Genomic DNA, 19,103 nt, shown 5'->3' on the forward strand with positions numbered 1-19,103 from the left:
AAAATTGTCAGTTCCTGTAATGGTCTGACCTTTTCAATGTGAGAAAGTTCAAAGTGTGGCTCAACAGGTTCAAAAGGACAGCTGCCAAGAGCAGCTGCCTACACTGCAGCATCAATGTAAATGTTCCAGCAGGTAAATAGTCACTGGGAGAGCTTGAGAAAATATCTTGCTGGGTGAGCAAGAAGAAAGGTGTCATGTGCAGAATGAATTAAAAAGGATATAGCATTTTAGTGATATATCCTAGGGAAAAGACAGAGCTCAGGTATCTATCTAATCAAACTCAGACTCTGAAAGGTAATATATTCCATACTCTGAATTCAAACAAGGGGAATAACCAAAGAGCCAAGCTTGCTTGAACAGGAGCTATTAACACTTTATTGCCTGCTTTTTCTTTTTAGCAAATGCCTATTCACCAGTTATCTTCAGCAAACTTAGCCTTCATCAGCACTTGAGAGCCATTGTCACACAGTCCATTCAGCTGCACCCTGGGAGGCTGGCAGGGCCTGTGCTTGCTGTTGTCTCACTGCAAGAGGCTGCTTGAAAAGACAGCCACAGTGTTCCCTCTCCCCTGCTCCCTCATGTCAGCTCTTTGAGCATCCACAGAGGGAGTGGGAATCAGCTCGAGCCCCTTCTCCAGGTCTGCCCCTGTTTGCCATCTACACAGTGGGTACATGGCTGCTGGCTCTGGTGTGTGGGAGACTGTGGGTCACAGGCAGGCAGGGCACAGCAAACCTGGCCTCTTCCCTGCTAGAGGGGCTCAAGAACAATTTAAATAGACCCCAATGACCTGATCCTGTTTCATCTGATATATGTGAGCCACTGCATGCAGTGCCAAGGCCTACATGGGGGCAGAATTAGTGCTGGGTTTTAGCCAGACACAGACATGGTAAATCAGTGCAGGGAAGGAGGGGGACTGGCCAAAGCAGTGTGTCAGCATGGACACCTTGGGCCTTTTGCTGTCATTAGCTCTAACATGGAATTTCTGGAAGGGTCTGGGATTTTGTTTCTCTGTTTTTTTGCCATCCTTGAAAGCACCCTATGGGATTCCTGTGACTCCCAGAAACACACTCTGATGTAAACTTACCAACACGTTGTGGTGTAGAATTTACTAATGGTCTTCCCACTAATGATGCAGATTTAAAGCAATAGCTGACAAGTCCTTGTCCAGAGGAACTGTTAAAGCTCTCACAAGTTAAAGTTTGGTCTCACAGAGACCAAATCTGAGGGAGGAATTAATGCAAAGGTTCCTGATTCCCTGATATAACTGTATCAATGATGGAGTTAATGCACTGCGGGAGCCCCCTCCTCACACGGGGCACCATTTATGTGGGATTCAGGTATACAGGGGAAGTATATGTCCAATTGTGTCAGGAACCCATGCCTTAAGAAAGGAACCCACTTGCCGCGGCAAAACGTCCAGAAATGGACAACACTGGACAAACCAGACCAGTGAAGAGCCTTTTTTATTATTTGCACATCAGTCTCAGAACATTGTTATACAATGGAGACAGGATGCTAACAGCTCGCTGATCCACAGGGAATGCCCGAGAAGGTGGGGTGATCCAGAATGACATAAAACCATCTCAGTCTAGATTTCAGCCAATCATACATAGAACAACACATTTTGACAAGCATTCTATCCAATCTTATAAAACACACGTAATGGTAGTTAAAACAAAGACTGGTTCATAAGAGACAAAGAACAGAGCTCTATTCATGCTAACCTTCTAAAGATATACATTAAATAACCTTGTTGCTATCCATAAGCCAATTCTACAGAGGCCTATTGTTATTTGTCACGTATGCTCTACTGCTTGGGAAACTTTTCTGCTGTATTTGCAATGCTAACAAAACTTCAGTCTGAGGCCTATACTTTTTTAACCATTTCCTAAAACCCCTCTAACTTTATGGACTCCAACAATGCACATGGTTCTTTGGGATTTATCTCACATCTGTGATGAGCAGGGGAAAAAAGAGATGTCTGTTCAAAGTCCTTGATAAATTCCTCAGGGACCAAAGGTTTTCTTCTGGCCTCCTGGCACGACAGTTGCCATAGAGTTTAAACAGTAATTGCTCCATGGGAAGCTCTCTGCATCAACAGAGAGCAGCTTTGGTCCCTTGGATTTCATTTTTTAAATCAGAGATTCAGCCATTTTACTAATATCTAAGATGCAAAGTTGAAAGCTACATGACCATGCACTCCAATTACATTATTTCTTCCAGCAGTGGGGGTTTTTGCTGTTTTAAGTATTTGAACACAGATTTTGGGAATTTTAACAGTGCTTGCCAGAAAAGGGAGGGCACTGAGAATAGAGAATGAGCAGACAGCTTACTGGTTAATTACAGCTTAGAAAATATCATGCCTGGTCCCTGAGATTACTTTGCTTTGATTACTGTACTTCAAGACTGCATCACTGGCTCTACAGACCTCTCAGAAAACATTTTATGAGTGGAGTTAGGAAGCCAATAATTGATGTCACCAGGCCTCCAGCCATACCTGCTGCCTACCTGGCTTTTTTCCTCCATGTGGTTTAAGGTTCTGAGTACAGTTAGCTTTTGTTTACTGCAAATGCTTCCTTCATGAAGGTGGTTTTGCCTGCCACCTGTGCATTTGACCTGGTAATGCAAGCCCCTCTTAGCTTCCCACCTCCCTGCCTTATGTCATTGCAACTTCCTTCCCAAAAGCAGGTCCAGACCCCTTTTGTTCCATCTGCTGGGCCTGCTTCCCTTTGATGAACTGTGAAGTCAAAGCAGAAAATGGGTGGCTTGCAGGGAGGGTCTATGGTAATTACAAGCTTGCGAATGACACATGGCCCCAAGAAGTTCTTAGTCTGCAGGCAAGAGCATGGAAAAATGTCCCTGGGGTGCAATTTTCTTTCCAACAATGAAGTTGCATGCGGACATATGTTGTCAGATGTGGTCTAGGCTTGGGAGGCTTTGCTTTAACTGGGTTTTACTTTCATTTTAAGTTTTCAGTGATACTTTGAGGTATATACTCCAAAAAACCTCCAAGGTATTCCCTTGATGGATGGTGCACAGGCATGGCTGCAGCTCTCTTCACTGAAAGCAGCAGGCACAACTTCACCAGGATTTTTCCTGGGGAAGGAAGTGAGAAAGCTCAGAGAAGGAGAAAAAAAATTCTTATCTCTACTTGCTGCATCTGTTGTTTGGCACATGTGGAATGTGTTATGGAGATTGTTTACAAAAAGGGATTTGTTAATTGGCCACTGGTGATGGTTGTTTGGATTGATTGACCAATTAGGTCAAAGCTGCTTCATGACTGTCTGAAAGGGTCACAGATTTTTCTTTAGTTTAATATAGTATAGTTTAGTATAGAGTATAGTATTAGTATGTAATATAATATAGTATCGCCTAATAAAGCAATTGTTCAGCCTTCTGAAATCACTGGAGTCATTGAACGTTATTCCCCACCTGGGGAATGCCCTGCAACAACACACAGGCATATGTGACTTTTTTTTTCCATGCCTTATTCCTCGTCTGACCCCTCACAGATTCCTCCCCATAGAGGGGTGAGAAGGTTCCCTGGGTTTCAGGCAAGGTTGTCTTCCTTACAGCTGATTGACAGTATTGAATTTACTGTCCACTGAGAAGGAACAGACCTTAAGCCGTCATCAGCTTGAGGTTCCTTACCTGGAGATTTATTAGGAGCCAAAGTTCTGCACTAGATGCATGAAGCAAGCACAATTCAAAATTCCCACTGTGCAGAAGGACCCCCTTGACCCTCCAACCCAATTTCAGAGTCACACCATGCAGATGGGCAGGCAGATTTTACTGATTTTACATGAGAAATGCCTGCTTTAGGAGAGAGTGCATCCATATTCACCACATCCTTACAGCCTTGGCATGGGAAGGCACCTCCTCACACTGCTGTATTATTTATAGGTTAGGCCAAACACCAGGATATTGAAGTAAGGCTACAAGACATTTTCAGTTTCAGAAACAGCTCATAAATAAGAAGTTAAGTCTTATATTTGAAGAAGAAACATTAAAGTTCCTGTCCCTGAGCTTTACAGGAAAAAGCTGAAAAATGTATGCTGCACAATGCTGCTAAAATCTGTTAATCTGACTCTTCCCCAGCTCACCTCCGCTGTAAACCAACTTGATTCCATGACTGCCCTGCCAGCAGAGGGGAACCAGGTGGCTGCTGCCTCTGCAGTGGAAAGGGTAGAGCCAGAGAGATGATTTACACAAAAAGTCTAAGTCCTGCTGCAACAGCTCCTTCTTCCAGCCTTCTCCTGCTCACCTCCATTTCCTGCCACTCTCCAGTAACTGCCTGCAAGAAGAAGGGCATCCACCTCTCTTTCCTCTGCTAATTTCCTCCTCCTAATCTGGCAGTTTATGGAACCATGAAAGCTCAGGATGAAGGCTTGCTCCCAACAAATGAGGAACTAGAGTTATTTACTTCATAATGGCTTTGGTATCCTTGAGCACCAACTCTGGGTCAGCTGCATGCTCCTAAAGAAAACACACCACAGACCCAGAGCAGGCTGTAGCAAGGTATTGTGGTTGGTCCCAACTTTTATGGCTTCTAGAGTGGGTACCTTCTCACTTATGTATCCCACTGCAGACACCAGAGAACTAACCAAGCCTGAATTCTTGCATCCTATTGAAATATAAGCATTAAAGCATTATAATTATACCTTTCCAGCCCCTGTTAGGATGATAAGTTTGATTTTTCAGCTTCCAAACTAAAACAAAATTAATGAGATTTTTGCGGTAGTAAAAATGCCTCCCCCCTTATTGACAATCTCTGCATGCAGCTCGGCCTTGCTTCCCACTGTGTGCAAATAATAATGTGGCTATTTTTGCATTTTTGCTATAATTTCTAAAGGCAGTTGGAGCAAATGAAATCAGAAAAGGAAGTTTATAGTACTTCACATTTTTCTATGTAAGGTTTCATGCTGTTTTATACACTGTCCATCACTTTCTCTGTACTTTATTTGCTGTGAGATAGCTGAAATTCTTTGTCTTATCTGATCTATGATTTAAGATTCTGACCTTTTCATCTCTCTGTAACTTCACTGCCAGCTCACTCAATATGCCTTTGTTTATAGCCTTACAGCAGGGAGACCAAGACAAGATGGGAGTTGCTTATGCACTGGAAAGACAAAATTTCCATTTGCTAAAAATTTGCATGTGAAAGAGGGAAGCAGAGATATAATTTCAAAAAGTTTTTATAGAACCTGGAAATACAGATGAGAAAGAGGATTAGAGTCAAACAGGACTTTCTGCTAAAAGAATGGATGCAAAAGCAATACCTTTCTGTTAATGGCGACCTGTGTGAAAAGCAATTTCAACACTAATAAAACCTGATTTTTCAGCTCCATGGTGAGAGCAGCAGAATGGCAGCACACATCCCAGCACTTTCATCAGAATGGCTGGGAAGGCAAATGAAGCCTTTATATCTGCTACTGGGATGTTATATCAGCTTGCCTTGAGTTCTGCTCCCCCGCTGCCTAGGCAGGTTGCAGAACGAGCTCTAGGGATGCTAATTTGTGCTGCAGAATAGCTGCTAAATTATTCAGGGTACTAAAGACAAGGGCTGAGTGTGAATAGCAGAAGACCCTGATGACATAGAGTGACAGCAATAAAATGACAAATGAAATTCAGCGTAGATTAAATTTAAAGTGAGGCACCTGGGGGGAAAAGAACCCAATTTTGACTTCCCATACACTGTGCTGAGTTCTGAGTTGACTACTGATACTTGGGAATGAGATCTTGCCATTGGAATATATAATTTTATGGACATGTCAGATTTTTGCTCAGAGCTACTCAGAAAAATCCAAAACTGAATTCTAGGAAATATTATGAAAATAAAAGTAAATGACACGTAAAACACCACTCGTATTCACCTCATATGAATCTTGGTGTATTGAGTGCTGTGGGCAGCTGTGGTCACTCCACTCCAAAGGAAGATGTAGCAGATTGAGAAATGCAGCAGGAAAGCTCAACCAGGATAATCAGAGATATGGACACTTACTGAACAGTCTTATGCTCTTGCACCTGCTATGGACAGAGGGGAGAGAGATACAAAATACAGAGAATCACAAAATCAGGAGCTGCATGAAGAGGAGCAGGGGCTTGTTGCTCAGTATCTCTCCAAATTTAACATCTAGGTGTTCTTCAATGAATGAAGGTGTCCAACCTGAAGCAACCAAAAAGCTTTTTTTGATAATAGTAGTTTCCTGTTGTATTCACGAAACTTTCTCCATAGTTAAGCTAAACAGTACTAGAAGTTAATATTTAAATCCAAGGAGCAACTGAGTAAATTCAAAGAAGAAAAAAAGTCCATGAAAAGCCCTTTAAATTCCAAGATGCTAAATTTGGTCAATAAGTCTTTGACCTAAAAATGATTGGCAGTTAGGAGACAGATTGTCATCTATATAAATACACTTATATATATATATATATATTTAGGTAGACATGCTTTCCTGCATATATACACATAAACATATATTTACAAGAAGCTACTCAGGCCTCTGTCAGAGAGAAGAGGGTGTGTGTCTCACTGGCCATAGTTGAATTCTTCCAGAAACTGTTTTTAAAGTCAATCTTTATTGTTTTGGTCATGGCAGAGGTAGATGATCCAGGCAGATTTCTCAGTTACAGAAGTCACTGTAAGCTTCAGTTCATCCAGTGATCATGGTATCATAGCAGATAAATTAGAGCCTACAGATACAATTAATCTGCTTTAGATTTCTTTAGTTTATCTTCCTTTGTAGTATACAGAAATAAGACAGACTAGTATATCTAGGTTTAAGTAGGTGTTTCAGGAAATGAATCAGCCTCTACTAGTCCCTATATTTCCCAAGTCTGGGACAATTATGAGTCAGCAAGAGAGCATATTTTGCCCAGGAGTACCAGAAATACATATTTCCTACGTATTAATTCCTTCATATAGTTATTCTATTTTATGATTTATTTAAATAAATTTAGATGTAGCATAAACAATGTTGGCTGATAAATCGTGGTTGGAGTTCATAAATAAAGATGCATCTTTGAAACAAAATCTGGCAAAGACAAGCCTGTCTCAGACCTAGGAGACATTTAAATTCAGCTCATGTTCTGCTGAGCTAGCTGCCCGGTTGATCCAAATAGGAGATGAAACATCCTGTGATTGTTTATCTAAACCTTACATAAATTGCAATTCATTTATTTGCCACTTAATTCTCATAAACACAAAGCTGAGTGAACTCAGGGTTGTGCAATTTAGATGGTCAATGAGGAGTCCATGACCCTAAGTCTTGGTCACCATGTGACTCACTACTGGGGTAGTAGGGTGGCCCTAGCTCCCTGTATGGCCCTAGTTCCCATACAATCCATCTGTTCATGTCTCCTTTGCATGGAGAGCAGCAGGCTTGGAGCAGGCAAGGGCTATCTTCCAGATCATGGATAGAGAGACTAAAGTGCTTGTGTAAGCACATCAGAAGTCAAAGAAGGCTTTACATAAAAAAAAAACTCAAAACAGATTCATAGCTGGGCTCTCTCTGTCTTCAAATCCAAAGCATGTGTGCCCAGCATGTAGGGATCAATCCAAGTAAGTGGCCAGCAGTGGCATTTTGACAGACATCAGGTGTTTGCACACATGGGATGCAGGCACAAGCACACACACACACATGCACCACACACACAGAAGAACCCCACTGATCCCTGGGACCATACCTGGGCTGTGCAGCATTAGTGTCTTCCCAAGCATTCATGCTGTATTGGCAGTGTTTATTTTGCTGAAGTTCCACAAGGCCAGGTGCAAGCTTCTGCATCTGGACTGGGGCAGTCCCAAGCACAAATACAGATTGGGCTGAGAATGGATGAGAAGAGGCCCTGAGGAGAAGGACTGGGTGTGGCTGATGGATGAGAAGCTCAACACGACCCAGCAATGTAGCCACCAAGCCATTTATATTCTGAGCTGCATCACAGCAGTGTGGCCAGCAGGTCAAGGGATGTGATTCTGCCTCTCTACTCCACTCTAAGAGATCCCAGCTGGAGAGCTGTATCCAGTTCTAGGGTCCCCAACATAAGAAGGATGTGGGCCTGCTGGAGCAGATCCAGAGGAAGGCACAGCTAAGCAGATTTTTCTGAAGATCTTCATATCCTTGCTTGCTCTTTGCAGTATCTGATGCTCACAAGCTGCCGCACCCCTTGCCCCCCCTTATTTCCTATTTCTTTGCTACTTCAGTCATTACTGTGAGTTTTGTCCTCACCTTTGTACAGAGGGTCCCCAGATCTTCTCTCAGTCCTTAAACCTCCCCCTCTGATCTTTGTTGCATCTTCAAATGTTTCTAGACCTATCCACTTGGAAGCCTTAACTCCATTTCAAGCATAGTCTTTTCAAAAGTGAAATGCTGCCACATCATTCCCTGTCACAGCTGAGGTTCTACCTTCTCAAAAGTGTATTTGGGGATTGTTTCCCTCTCTATGAACAGAGAGGGAAAAGACACATTTCTGGGATGAGACTCTTAAACCATCATAAATGTCCAAAGCAGGCCAGATGCTCATGCCTGATGAAAGTTCATTTGCCCCCATCACCCACAGGGAGGTCCCCAGGGGTTGCCTGAGGACATTGGCTGCCAGCTGACCTCTCCTTATGTGAAAGGAGTCTCATCCAATGTGTGTCACAGTGAAATGGTGAGCTGCTTACCCAGTGGAAAAATTCCTGCAGTAGCTTCCACATCTGAGAAGGGCAGCCCTTATGTCCTCTCACTGCTACACATTTACATCCCTCTGGGCTCTTACAGGGTGGTGAGATTTATAGGTCATTGACTTACCTCCATATTATCTAATCTCCCTTGCTCATGCTCTGAATTTTATTCAGAATGTGAGCAGCATACTCATGAATTTCTTAGGAAATGTTGAAAGGTGTCAAGCCTTGGATAGCATCTAGAGGTAAAATAGAAATAAATGTGAATGAAATCTTAAAAATCCCGGCCTTTCTCCAGTCATATGTAATACTGGCCAGCAATGCTGAGTCTCGCTCTTGCTTTTAACTGTGACATAAACTACACATAACAGCACAATATTCTGATGTACTTCTTGAAATGTAACCACGAATGTGGCAAAAAATTTTCTGTCTCTTGGTGGCAAAATCAATTGCTCCTTTAGCTATATAGTAGTATTTATCACCAATATAGATATTTATTTCACTTATCATCTTGCTGCTCCTGCTTTATAACTGCTTTCACTGAAGTGCAGGATGCAGAAACAGAACAATCTTCATTTTCCTCCTCTATCTCTCACACTACCCTGCAGCACACGTGATTTTGTGCTCAGAACTGGTGAAGATGATGGACTTTCAGTCTGCAGACCACTTGTCTCAAGTGACATCCCCAAATGCTACAGACACTGCAAGAGAAGTTTAGGTACCTAACCATAACTCTCAAGGAGAGACACTATTGGTTGGACATCTGGAAGTATCCGAGACATCTGCACAGGATTTACATATAGAACAAATCTTCTATTCTGAGACCTGTATTCTTCTGGAGCAGCAGCTGAAGTTCAGACGGGCAAGCTCAGGGCACCATAAGCAGCACTGGATTATTCTGTTTAGCAGCCTGTATTGCTCCTCAGTATTATGAACTCCCCAAGCCATCTTGCCTTCCCTGTCATGATCCAGCCTTTGGTCCCACTCAGCCAGCAGCTTCTGGGAGTCTGGTTTCAAACAACAGTGTGAGTTTATGGAGGCTGACATCTGTCTCCCAGGAACTAAGTAAGTTTCACATCAAGAACAAAGCAAGCAGTGAGATACCACCACCACCATCACCACCACAACCACAATTTAGAGAAATCTGATTACAAAGCCCTTTTGTTTCCTCTAAGTGATACAAGTGACAGGAAAATGGATAGTTGCAGTAAGGATTTCATTGGTAACACAGAAGGGGGCTGCAAAACATTATCTAAACAATCCTGCTTCAAGGCAGATGTATAATTGTATGTTATTTATTCCTAATTATTAATTCATAGCCTTTCCCTCATCCACTGTGTGGGTCACCTTTCCATAAAAGGAGATCAGGTTGGTCAGACAGGACCTGCCTTTCACAAAGCGATGCTGGCTGGGCCTCATGCCTTGGTTGTCCTGTCCATGCTGTAAAACAGCACTGCAGCTGATCTGCTCCTTGATCTTCCCTGGCACCAAGGTCAGGCCTGTAGATCCCTCTTCCAGCCCTCCTTATAGATGGATGTCACAGTTGTCAACCTCCAGTCAACTGGGACCTCCCTGGTTAATCAGCACTGCAGATAAATGACGGAAAGTGGCTCAGTGAGTCCTTCTGCCAGCTCCCCCACTACAGTCAGGTGGATCCCACCCAGCCCCACATACCTTTGTGCATCTGAGAGTGTAGGAGGTTGCTGAACATACCCTTGGATTATGGGGCAACCTTCTGTTCCTGGTCCCTGTCTGCCAGCTCAGGGGGCTGGGTATCCTCAGAACAACTGGTCTTAAATACCTCAACCTTTCCTCATCCTTTGTCACTGCTGTCACCCATATCCAATAAAGGATGGAGATTCTCCTTAGCCATCCTTTTACTGATGATGTATTTAGAGAAACATTTTTATTGTATTTTATGGAAGTAGCCAGATTAGGTTCTAGCTAGGCTCTTATCCTTCTAATTTTCTCCCTGTGTAACTTCACAATATCCTTCTAGTCCTCCTGAGTCACCTGCCTTTTTTCCTAAAGGTTTCTACTTTACCCCAAATTCCAGTCAAAGCTCTCTGCTCAGATAGGTTGGGGCTCTTCCCTGCTGGGTCATCTTTCAGTACATGGGGACAGTCTGCTCCTGTGCCTTTAGAAACTCCTTCTTGGAGAATGTCCAGCATTCCTGGACTTCTTTGCCTTTCAGGACTGTTTCCCAAGGGACTCTGTCAACCAGACTCCAAAACAGCCCAAAGTCTGCCCTCTGGACCCAAGGTAACAGTTCTGTTGACTCAGTCTTACTCTTCAAGAATTGGAAACTCTATCACTTTGAGATTATTGTGCCCAAGATGTCTCCAGCCATCACACCACCCACCAGTCCTTCTCTGTCCACAAACAACAGCTCCAGTGAGGCCCTGCTCAGGCTGCCCACCAGACACATCAGGAAATTCTCTTCCACACACTCCAGGAACCTGCTTCCTCTCCACTGTATTGTATTTCCAGCAGACATCTGGTAAGTTCAAGTCCCCCAGAAGAGCAAATGCTAACAATTGTGAGTCTTCCCCCAGATACTTATGGAATATTTTATCTGCCTCTTCAACATGTTGGCTGGTTTGTAACAGACTCCTACCAAGATATTGTTTGGCCTTTCCCATGATTCTAACTCATAAACACTCTTTTCATCACTGTCAACAAACTCTGGAGAGTCAGAACACTCCCTACCATACAGGGCTAGCCCTCAGCTTTCACACAGGTAGACTTCAAGAGCAAACCAGCAGTACCAGGCTGACAGTCCAGCAACAGACTTCAGCTTCTCATTACTCCCCACAGAGCTCAGGAGATTATCCTGATGATTTGGACTGCTCCTCAGTGCTGTTGGAGCAGAAATAAGTCCAATTGTAAGCAAAAGATTTGGTATTGGGTCCTAATATAATTGAATATTAAGTTAAAGCAATGTGATTTTCCTCCATGTACATTTTGTTAAAAACACACAATAGATTTTTACTATGACATGAAACATTTTCAGTCATTTTTATGGCTATGTAGATAAGATAGAATCTTTGGTGTTTCAAAAACACAATCAATGTTTATTTGTTCTCATAAGTAATTCATGGACCCAACAATATTCAACAAAACTTCATTTTTAACAGATCTCTTAATGAGCATCATTTTTACAGAAAATCACCAACAAATAAATATATGAAAACAATTGCTTTTGACATCACAATGGTTAAACACATTAAATAATTCATTAAATTGTGCTTTACGTCAATGAAAATCCCTAGGTCTACAAACTATCTTTTAAATAGGAATGGAAGTATATATGATTACTCACAATACAATCTCTCAGTAGCAGAATTCACAAACATTATTGCACATAAACAGAAGGAAAATTCCTAAAGAATAAAGTAATTTACAACCTATTAATTTATTTTTTCGTCTTAAATATGGCAACTGATGGGAATTCTTTTTTTTTTTCTTCTCTTCCAACATTTATTTGAAATCACAGAGCAAGTGATATGGCCAAGAGGAAAGCCAAGGACATTGCAGGCATGGAACCCATTTCCCTCCACAAAATGTAGACAAAGAAAATATTACAGGAACCAAACTGCAAGAAGTGTTACAGTAAAAATTTGGTACCTTTTTCGAGTGTGATTTTTCTTTTTTTTCCCCCATACATACAGAGGATACAGCCATCAACTCCAGCTGAATGACTTTATTGTGATCATTCATCTTGTAAATAGTATTCCCCACCAGTCTGGAAATCACCTAATCCTTATCCCAGACCCAAAAAAAGAATAATTCCATGTGTATCAGGGAAACAGCAACAGGGAGAAGAAAAAGTGAGATATGTTTTAAAACAGCAGTGCTCATAACTGATACAAGAGTGCTGGTGGGAAACAAGATCCCACTTGGGCGGAAGGAAGCATGTGCGGGCAAGAAGATCAACTTAAGAAATCTCCTGATTTAGTCATGGATGTTAAATCTGAAACATCTCCACACACAAAGGTGATGTGACCTGCTGTTGGGTGAATGGGTGTGATACAGATATGAAGTGTGGCTCTGGATCTGACTTCCATCACTTTTCTTTCTGCATTTCTGATTTTACTGAACAGCAAGTAACTGCTGTATACTGGGTAGAATCCCTAGCAAGGCATTGACAGCCTCACTATTAACACAACAGCAGTGGAAAATACCAAACATCAGAAACAGTGGGGTTTTTTTTCTCTTGATGGTGAAAAAGGTTTTTACTGTCAGCACTGGTGAGTGGGAAAGAGAGACAAATTTTCATTCCTTAATAAGGCCATAAGGCCTTACGGTGAGTGCTTGGACTACACATCAAATTATCAGGACCAAGTTCTAATGACACAGCATATGTCTTTGTCCACTCCAAGCCCACAGTGAATTATAACTGGAAAAGGCAGTGCTGGGAATGTGATGGGTGAGATTAGCAAGTACATCTCCATTACAGAAGAATGAGATTTGTTTCAGCACCACAGTAGCAGAAGCCAAATTGCCTTGTTTAAGCAACAAAAGAATGCCAGGAAGATGGACAGAAATCCTATAGCATTGCTGCTCACAAAGCTTAAAGAAGCATGCTGCTCCCTGATCTTATATGGGCCAGTGTAATTATGGTGAAGTTTATGCTGTCAGAGCAATGAAAACCTGGAATAACAGAGATATGAAGCAGGACCTTCTTTTTGCTTTTGCATTACATTATTTCAGGCACCGTGCCCAAGAGGAAAAAAGCTGCAGGCCTGTGTCTTAGAAGTCAGCCTGAAGGTGTTCCCAAACTGCATTATTTGTCATGTGTAAGTAAACTCTGCTAAGAAAAACAGGACTGTTGGTGCAGTGATCTGCAGCTGGAGCTAGGGAAGGAGGCACCAGGTCCTTCAGGCCCAGGGCTCTGGGCAAGGTCTTAGCTGCTCACTGCCCACCCCTCCAAAAAAAACCCAAAATAACAAAAGCAACAAACCTACTCCTCCGGAACCAGGGCTGTTACACAGGCTCCAGAGGGAAAAAATCCAACAAACCAACTTCAATTTTAACTAAATCCCAAGCGTTAAGGCAAATCCCATTAACATAGATGCCACAGCACATTAACAGCTCTTCAGGACCCTAATCTTGACTCCTGGGAAATGACGGATGAAAAAGGTGAGGCATCACATTAAGATGTTGCCAAACTATTCAAGCTAATGTAAACCACCTAGAAAACGTCTTTGATTTTCCTCATTAGGATTTGTTTTGTATCAGGCAGAAGGAACAGTCTGGAGAACAGTTGGTGTGCTTAGACAGCTGAAACTGATACTTACAGTCACTGGTGAGGCTCCAGGGAAGTATTTCTGAGCACTGTCTCCTCTCCCTTGAAAAGAAAAACACTGTACTTTCTAAATGAAAAATGGGGTCCCAGCTGCTGTGAGCAGCATGGAGAGGTGGCCTGCTGAGCAAAGAGGTATGTGAGGAAGGGACAACTTTTTTTGCACTTAGGAAGAAAAGAAAAGGATGCCCTACAGAACAAAAGATGAGTTGGAATTCATCTTACTTCCTTGCGTACCGTGCTCCTCAATGTGAATTTGGCCTTGTATCTTACCTTCCACATGGCTGGCTTCTTCCCTGCCCTTCAGGGTCTTCCCAGCACCCCGAGCTACCTGTGCTTATGGGAACAAGAAGTGCACCAGCAAATCCTGGAGACTGAGCATCAGGTGGCAAAAGCATCCTTCCTTCCCCTCTCATGCTGTTTGGTCTCCAGCAAGATGTAGCAATGGGCACAGGAAGGGGGAGATGCAACAGCTCCCATCATCCCTGTGTCACCGACCAGAATGCTCCTTCCCTCCACAGGGCCAGCCCAGCCTACAGCCCTGGTGCCATCAGCTGTCAGACCACTGTGAATTACCTGCACTGTGCTAAAGGTGCAATAGTGCCAGTGAGGCTTAGCTCTTCATGGCCCCACTGTCCTGCAGCCAGGACAACCAGAGCAAGCTTCAGACCTCAGTTGTCAATATTTCAATTTAAGTCTTGGAAGGTTGGTGTCCATTCGTGAGCGAGGTGTCGGAGCGCCTCTTCCAGGCAAGGGGGATCCAAGCAGCACCATCCAGGAACCCAGGGAGCTCCTCACTCTTCCCTAAGGCAGACATCCCATGCTCAGGCAAGAGAACAACAATCTTCCTTTTCCCTTCTGAATGCACAGGTGGGAGAAGATGTACATGAGCCATGAGTGGAAGAGGTATCAGGGACCAAACCCCACCGCTACTCACCCCAAAGTAACACATTGACAATCAGACGTAAAGCAGCAGATTGTTAATGAACTACATTGATAATGAGGCATCATCCTGGTAGCCCTCTTCACTTCTTAATGCTATTATGATATTTCAATGTTCAATGTATTATTGTATGCATTAACTTTCAATAGGATCATTAGACTCTATTTTTGATATTCTGCATAGATAAGTAGCAATAGCATTGTCAGAAGAAGAGAAGATACAGCATGCACAAAAAAAAAATCCAACTTGGAAATGAAGGGACAAATTTTCAAATTGAGCCTCTTTTTTCTGTAACACATTATTTTTTCAATCAACTGGATAGAAACCTTGAATTTTGAAAACAAGCGAGAAATGTGCATCCACATCAGGTACTCCAGTACTTCTAATTAGCAAATCTATAAGGTAAAAGCCATTCATGCATGCAATAATATACTTTCAGCATCTTGATTTAGCAGCCACGTTGAGGCACTTAGAGAAATTTCCTCCTAATGCTTTACATTTATGCCAGAAGAAGAAGGAAAAAAACTCTCAGATCTATGGTGCACAGGACCCTCTTTTAAAAATTTCACTATTACGAATGGAACAACATAAAATCTTGGAATAAACAGATACAGTTTAGCCACAAGAATGGAACACATGGGGGAAGAACCCATTGAATCATTTTCTAGACAAGGAAGAAAAACAGATACAGATCTCTCATCATGAAAACCATAAATTTACAAAGAATCCTCATATAGAGTAATAAATATCAAGACTTTCCACATATCCATTATGTATCCTATAAAAATGAAAGCTGATTTTTTTTCTAGCCACTACTCTAGTTCGAGAGAAAACCAATTTAAGCTGTATGCACTCAGCATCAATGTATTTTAACAGACAATATAATAAACCTGCCTACCTTCACAGACAATGTATCTCCAGGCTTTTACAGCAAATCTGGAAAATGTCGCACTAATATTTAAGCTTTTCCTTCTCTCTCTTTCCTCTTCCCTGGAGTTTTCTTGACCCCTTTTGTGAATGTGACGGCAGATTTCATTGCCCCCAGCCAGATAATCTCTGTCATGTGTGCTCAGCTGCCATGTGGACCTCATTTCTCAAAGCTTGCCTTTGCCACACACACTCAGAAAGATGGTTCCTACCTGGCTGGGCTCGGTATTCTCAGCACCTGCAGGGAAATAAGCCAATCCCTCTACTACCTCACCTATAATCGATCTCTCACTGCTGGCCTTTGGAACAGAGCTAGAAGTGTCCCAATCCAACACTTCCTATGTCTTTTTTAATCACCTCATCAAATTCTTCCCTTAATCAAAAGACAGCATGTAGAAGTTTGAAGGGCAATGTGTGCACCTTATCAATTTCATTTACTAGAAAGTTATGCACTACAGTTGTAATGAACAGTACGAAACAAACCAGCTCTCATGTCACAAAAAAACCAAGCCAGGTATTTTTCCCCAGTCTATCATTCATGTCTGCACAAGTCTTAGTAGCTCAGATTGTACAGGGTACATCTGTTAATGCAAAGGATCTCTCTGTCTCTTCAACCCATCCTCATAGCTTAAGCCTTTGAAGGAAGTCTTTTCTGCCAGGAATCTTATTCTACTGCCATTTAATAACACTGACGAATACCTATTGAGAAAAAAATACATTCTCACTGGCAGAAACCAAGAAAAACTGAGACAAGGAGGGGGAGTTGTCAGATGAGGTCTCATTTACCAAAGCAGTAAGTCTCCCTTGGCTAATTCCCAGGTAGCCACATTGCACAAACACTCTGATTCTCTCATTGGTCAGGCGAGATGGGGGAGCATCACCACCTTGCAACCTGACTATTATAATCTTCAGTAACAGCTACTTCTGCTGCCTCTTCCCTTGGCCACTGGTGAGCTCTCTGCTCCCGCAGCAGTCGCCGCTCCTCTCGCCTCTTTAGCCGGTTCTTCTGGTGCTCCTCTTGCTTGGAGTACTGGAAGCGCTGCAGGAACAGGTCCTTAGCATATTCATACAGCTGCACGTCCAAGAAATTCAGCTCCTCTATCCGCCGCCGCACGTCCTCGCCGATGTCCACGTTCGAGGCCCGCGTGACGTTGAACTGGGTGAAGGGGGAAATGAATTTTAGGTTGAATGTCCTCTCAAAGAGATACTGTGTTTTCCTCTGAAACTCCGTCAGTCCGAAGAAGGCCATGTTTTTCAGATTGTTCTTGGCGCTTTGGAGAAGAATCATGTTTCTCTCACTCTCATTCATGAAAGTCAGGTTGTAGCAGCCCACCAGGCTGAGGTCGGCCAGCATGCGCACCTGGCGGTTGCTGGCCAGGTTGTAGCTGCAATCCATGAATTCCTGTAAGCTGACTCCAGACCAGTCGTCTCCCTCGTAGCAGGTAGGCAGCTCGTCTGGCGTTGGGCTTCTTCCATCGCACATATGAAGGGAAGTTTTCCACGTCGCGCCCCTCTGGACGTGTTTCCATTCACTCAAGTACCGTGACACTGGATCCCTCAGCATGGTGATGTAATAGAAATTCCTGAAACATACAATTAAACACAGTTTTAGGAGTTCAGTAGGTTTTCCTATTTATTCTCCAATAAAACTATTCCCTAACACTGGCACCACACCCTTCACTTTTTCCAGGGCAATGTAGGCAGTTCAGGTGACTATTTCTGAGACAGTAAAATCTTCATAAATACTGTGAATAAAATACAAGGTGAATTGGGAGAGAGAGAGAGAGATATGAAAGGAAATAAGCAGTTTTCAGAGAAACAGAATTACTTTGACCTATCAAGTGCTCAGTGATAGTTACTTTACATAGAAACCAATTAACTGAAGTATGCTCCCCTCCACATTGAAGTATCAACGGCCAGCAATATCAGAATGTGTGAAAAGTGATTGTAATAATGCTGCCCCTTCTCTTCTGGACTGAGACACGCACGTCTCACAAGATGCAGGGGTTGATAATCCCTACAGCACTCGGCATAACCTAAGAAAAGCTCAAGCAATTTCATGTGGACAGTGTAAGTGCTAAAAATAACACCATGTGGAAGAATGGCATGAGCCACCTACTTAAGAAAAACCCTATTATTAAATGGGTTGGAGTGAAGATAATAAGACACCAAAAATCCATTAATATGACTTAATTTGAGACAAGTACTTGATTGAAATTAGTTATAATCCTGTAGTACAAAAGCATTTGTTGGTGTAAGGATTATTATTATTCAATCTCATCTGTCAAGAATACAAAAGAGACACCAAGATATATTGATCTGAAATAGAGAAAATAACTACAGAGCTCACATTGTCAGTTCATCTTTTTGCTGTTAAATTCAGTTTGTATGTCTTACTTATGGCTATCTGAAAGGGACTGCAATTAAATATGTATCAAGGAAACTTTCACAGATTGAGGTTTTTTTAACTGAGGGATGTTTTACTCAATAATAACTCACCTGAGTTATAGGGTGATATCATATACACAAAGCAAAACTGAAATACTTATGATTTCTCTCAGCTAGAATTACCAGAAGAAGATTCATGACTAAAATTAAAACATGATCTGGTATAAAAATAGGCTCATGAGTTTGCATGACTCATCTTACTGCAAACTGCACATTAATAAATCATGAGCCCTAAGATTTCTTAAGAAAAGTCTGATCTCAGTACTTTTTCTTCAGCCTGGAGAAGGATGAAGAGAGGAAGCAGGAAGCAGAGAAGGATGAAGGAAGTAAGCAGGAAGCAAGCTTGCTGAAGACAAGGTACCTGTAAACAAACCAATGTTTTGGAAGGATCATCTCATACAAGAACTAACTCCAGTAGAATGAAAAATCTCAACATTTTTAACAACCTCCAAGACAATTACTTTGCTTTTTGAGGTATCACCCACTTCCTGCCACCAAAGATCACCATCTCCATGAATCTTAGGTTAATCATAAAAATATTTATTTCCTCACACACTGCTAAATATGCAGATATATTTCCCAGTGCAGGCAAAGCAAAGGGAAACAGGTCTGAATACTTCATTTGTATTCATTCTGAATTTCCCACCTACAGGATCTGTAATATACTTTCCCGAATAAGGTTATGAGACCAAACTATGGACTATGTTCTGCTGCAGGGTAATTTCCTGAGCTACTCCCTAATGGAAACAGCTGTTTCAATACTTACTTCACAGCAGAAGCTTTACAGGTGGAAGGATTTAAAATAGGGATTGTCATGGATG

The 19,103-nt window shown here is 42.3% G+C and overlaps 1 protein-coding gene across 1 annotated transcript in view; it reads right to left on the reverse strand.

Moving 5' to 3' along the window:
* Positions 1-11,712: 11,712 nt before the first annotated feature.
* Positions 11,713-19,103, reverse strand: part of HS6ST3 (heparan sulfate 6-O-sulfotransferase 3) — a 279,479-nt gene continuing 272,088 nt past the window's right edge. Inside the window, exon 2 of the mRNA XM_064712521.1 lies at positions 11,713-17,417. Coding sequence (XP_064568591.1) covers positions 16,712-17,417 — 706 coding nt within the window. The 3' untranslated portion in view covers positions 11,713-16,711. The remainder of the gene's footprint in view (positions 17,418-19,103) is intronic.

The sequence above is a fragment of the Zonotrichia leucophrys genome, chromosome 1 (assembly GCF_028769735.1).
Source record: "Zonotrichia leucophrys gambelii isolate GWCS_2022_RI chromosome 1, RI_Zleu_2.0, whole genome shotgun sequence".
NCBI lineage: Eukaryota > Metazoa > Chordata > Aves > Passeriformes > Passerellidae > Zonotrichia > Zonotrichia leucophrys.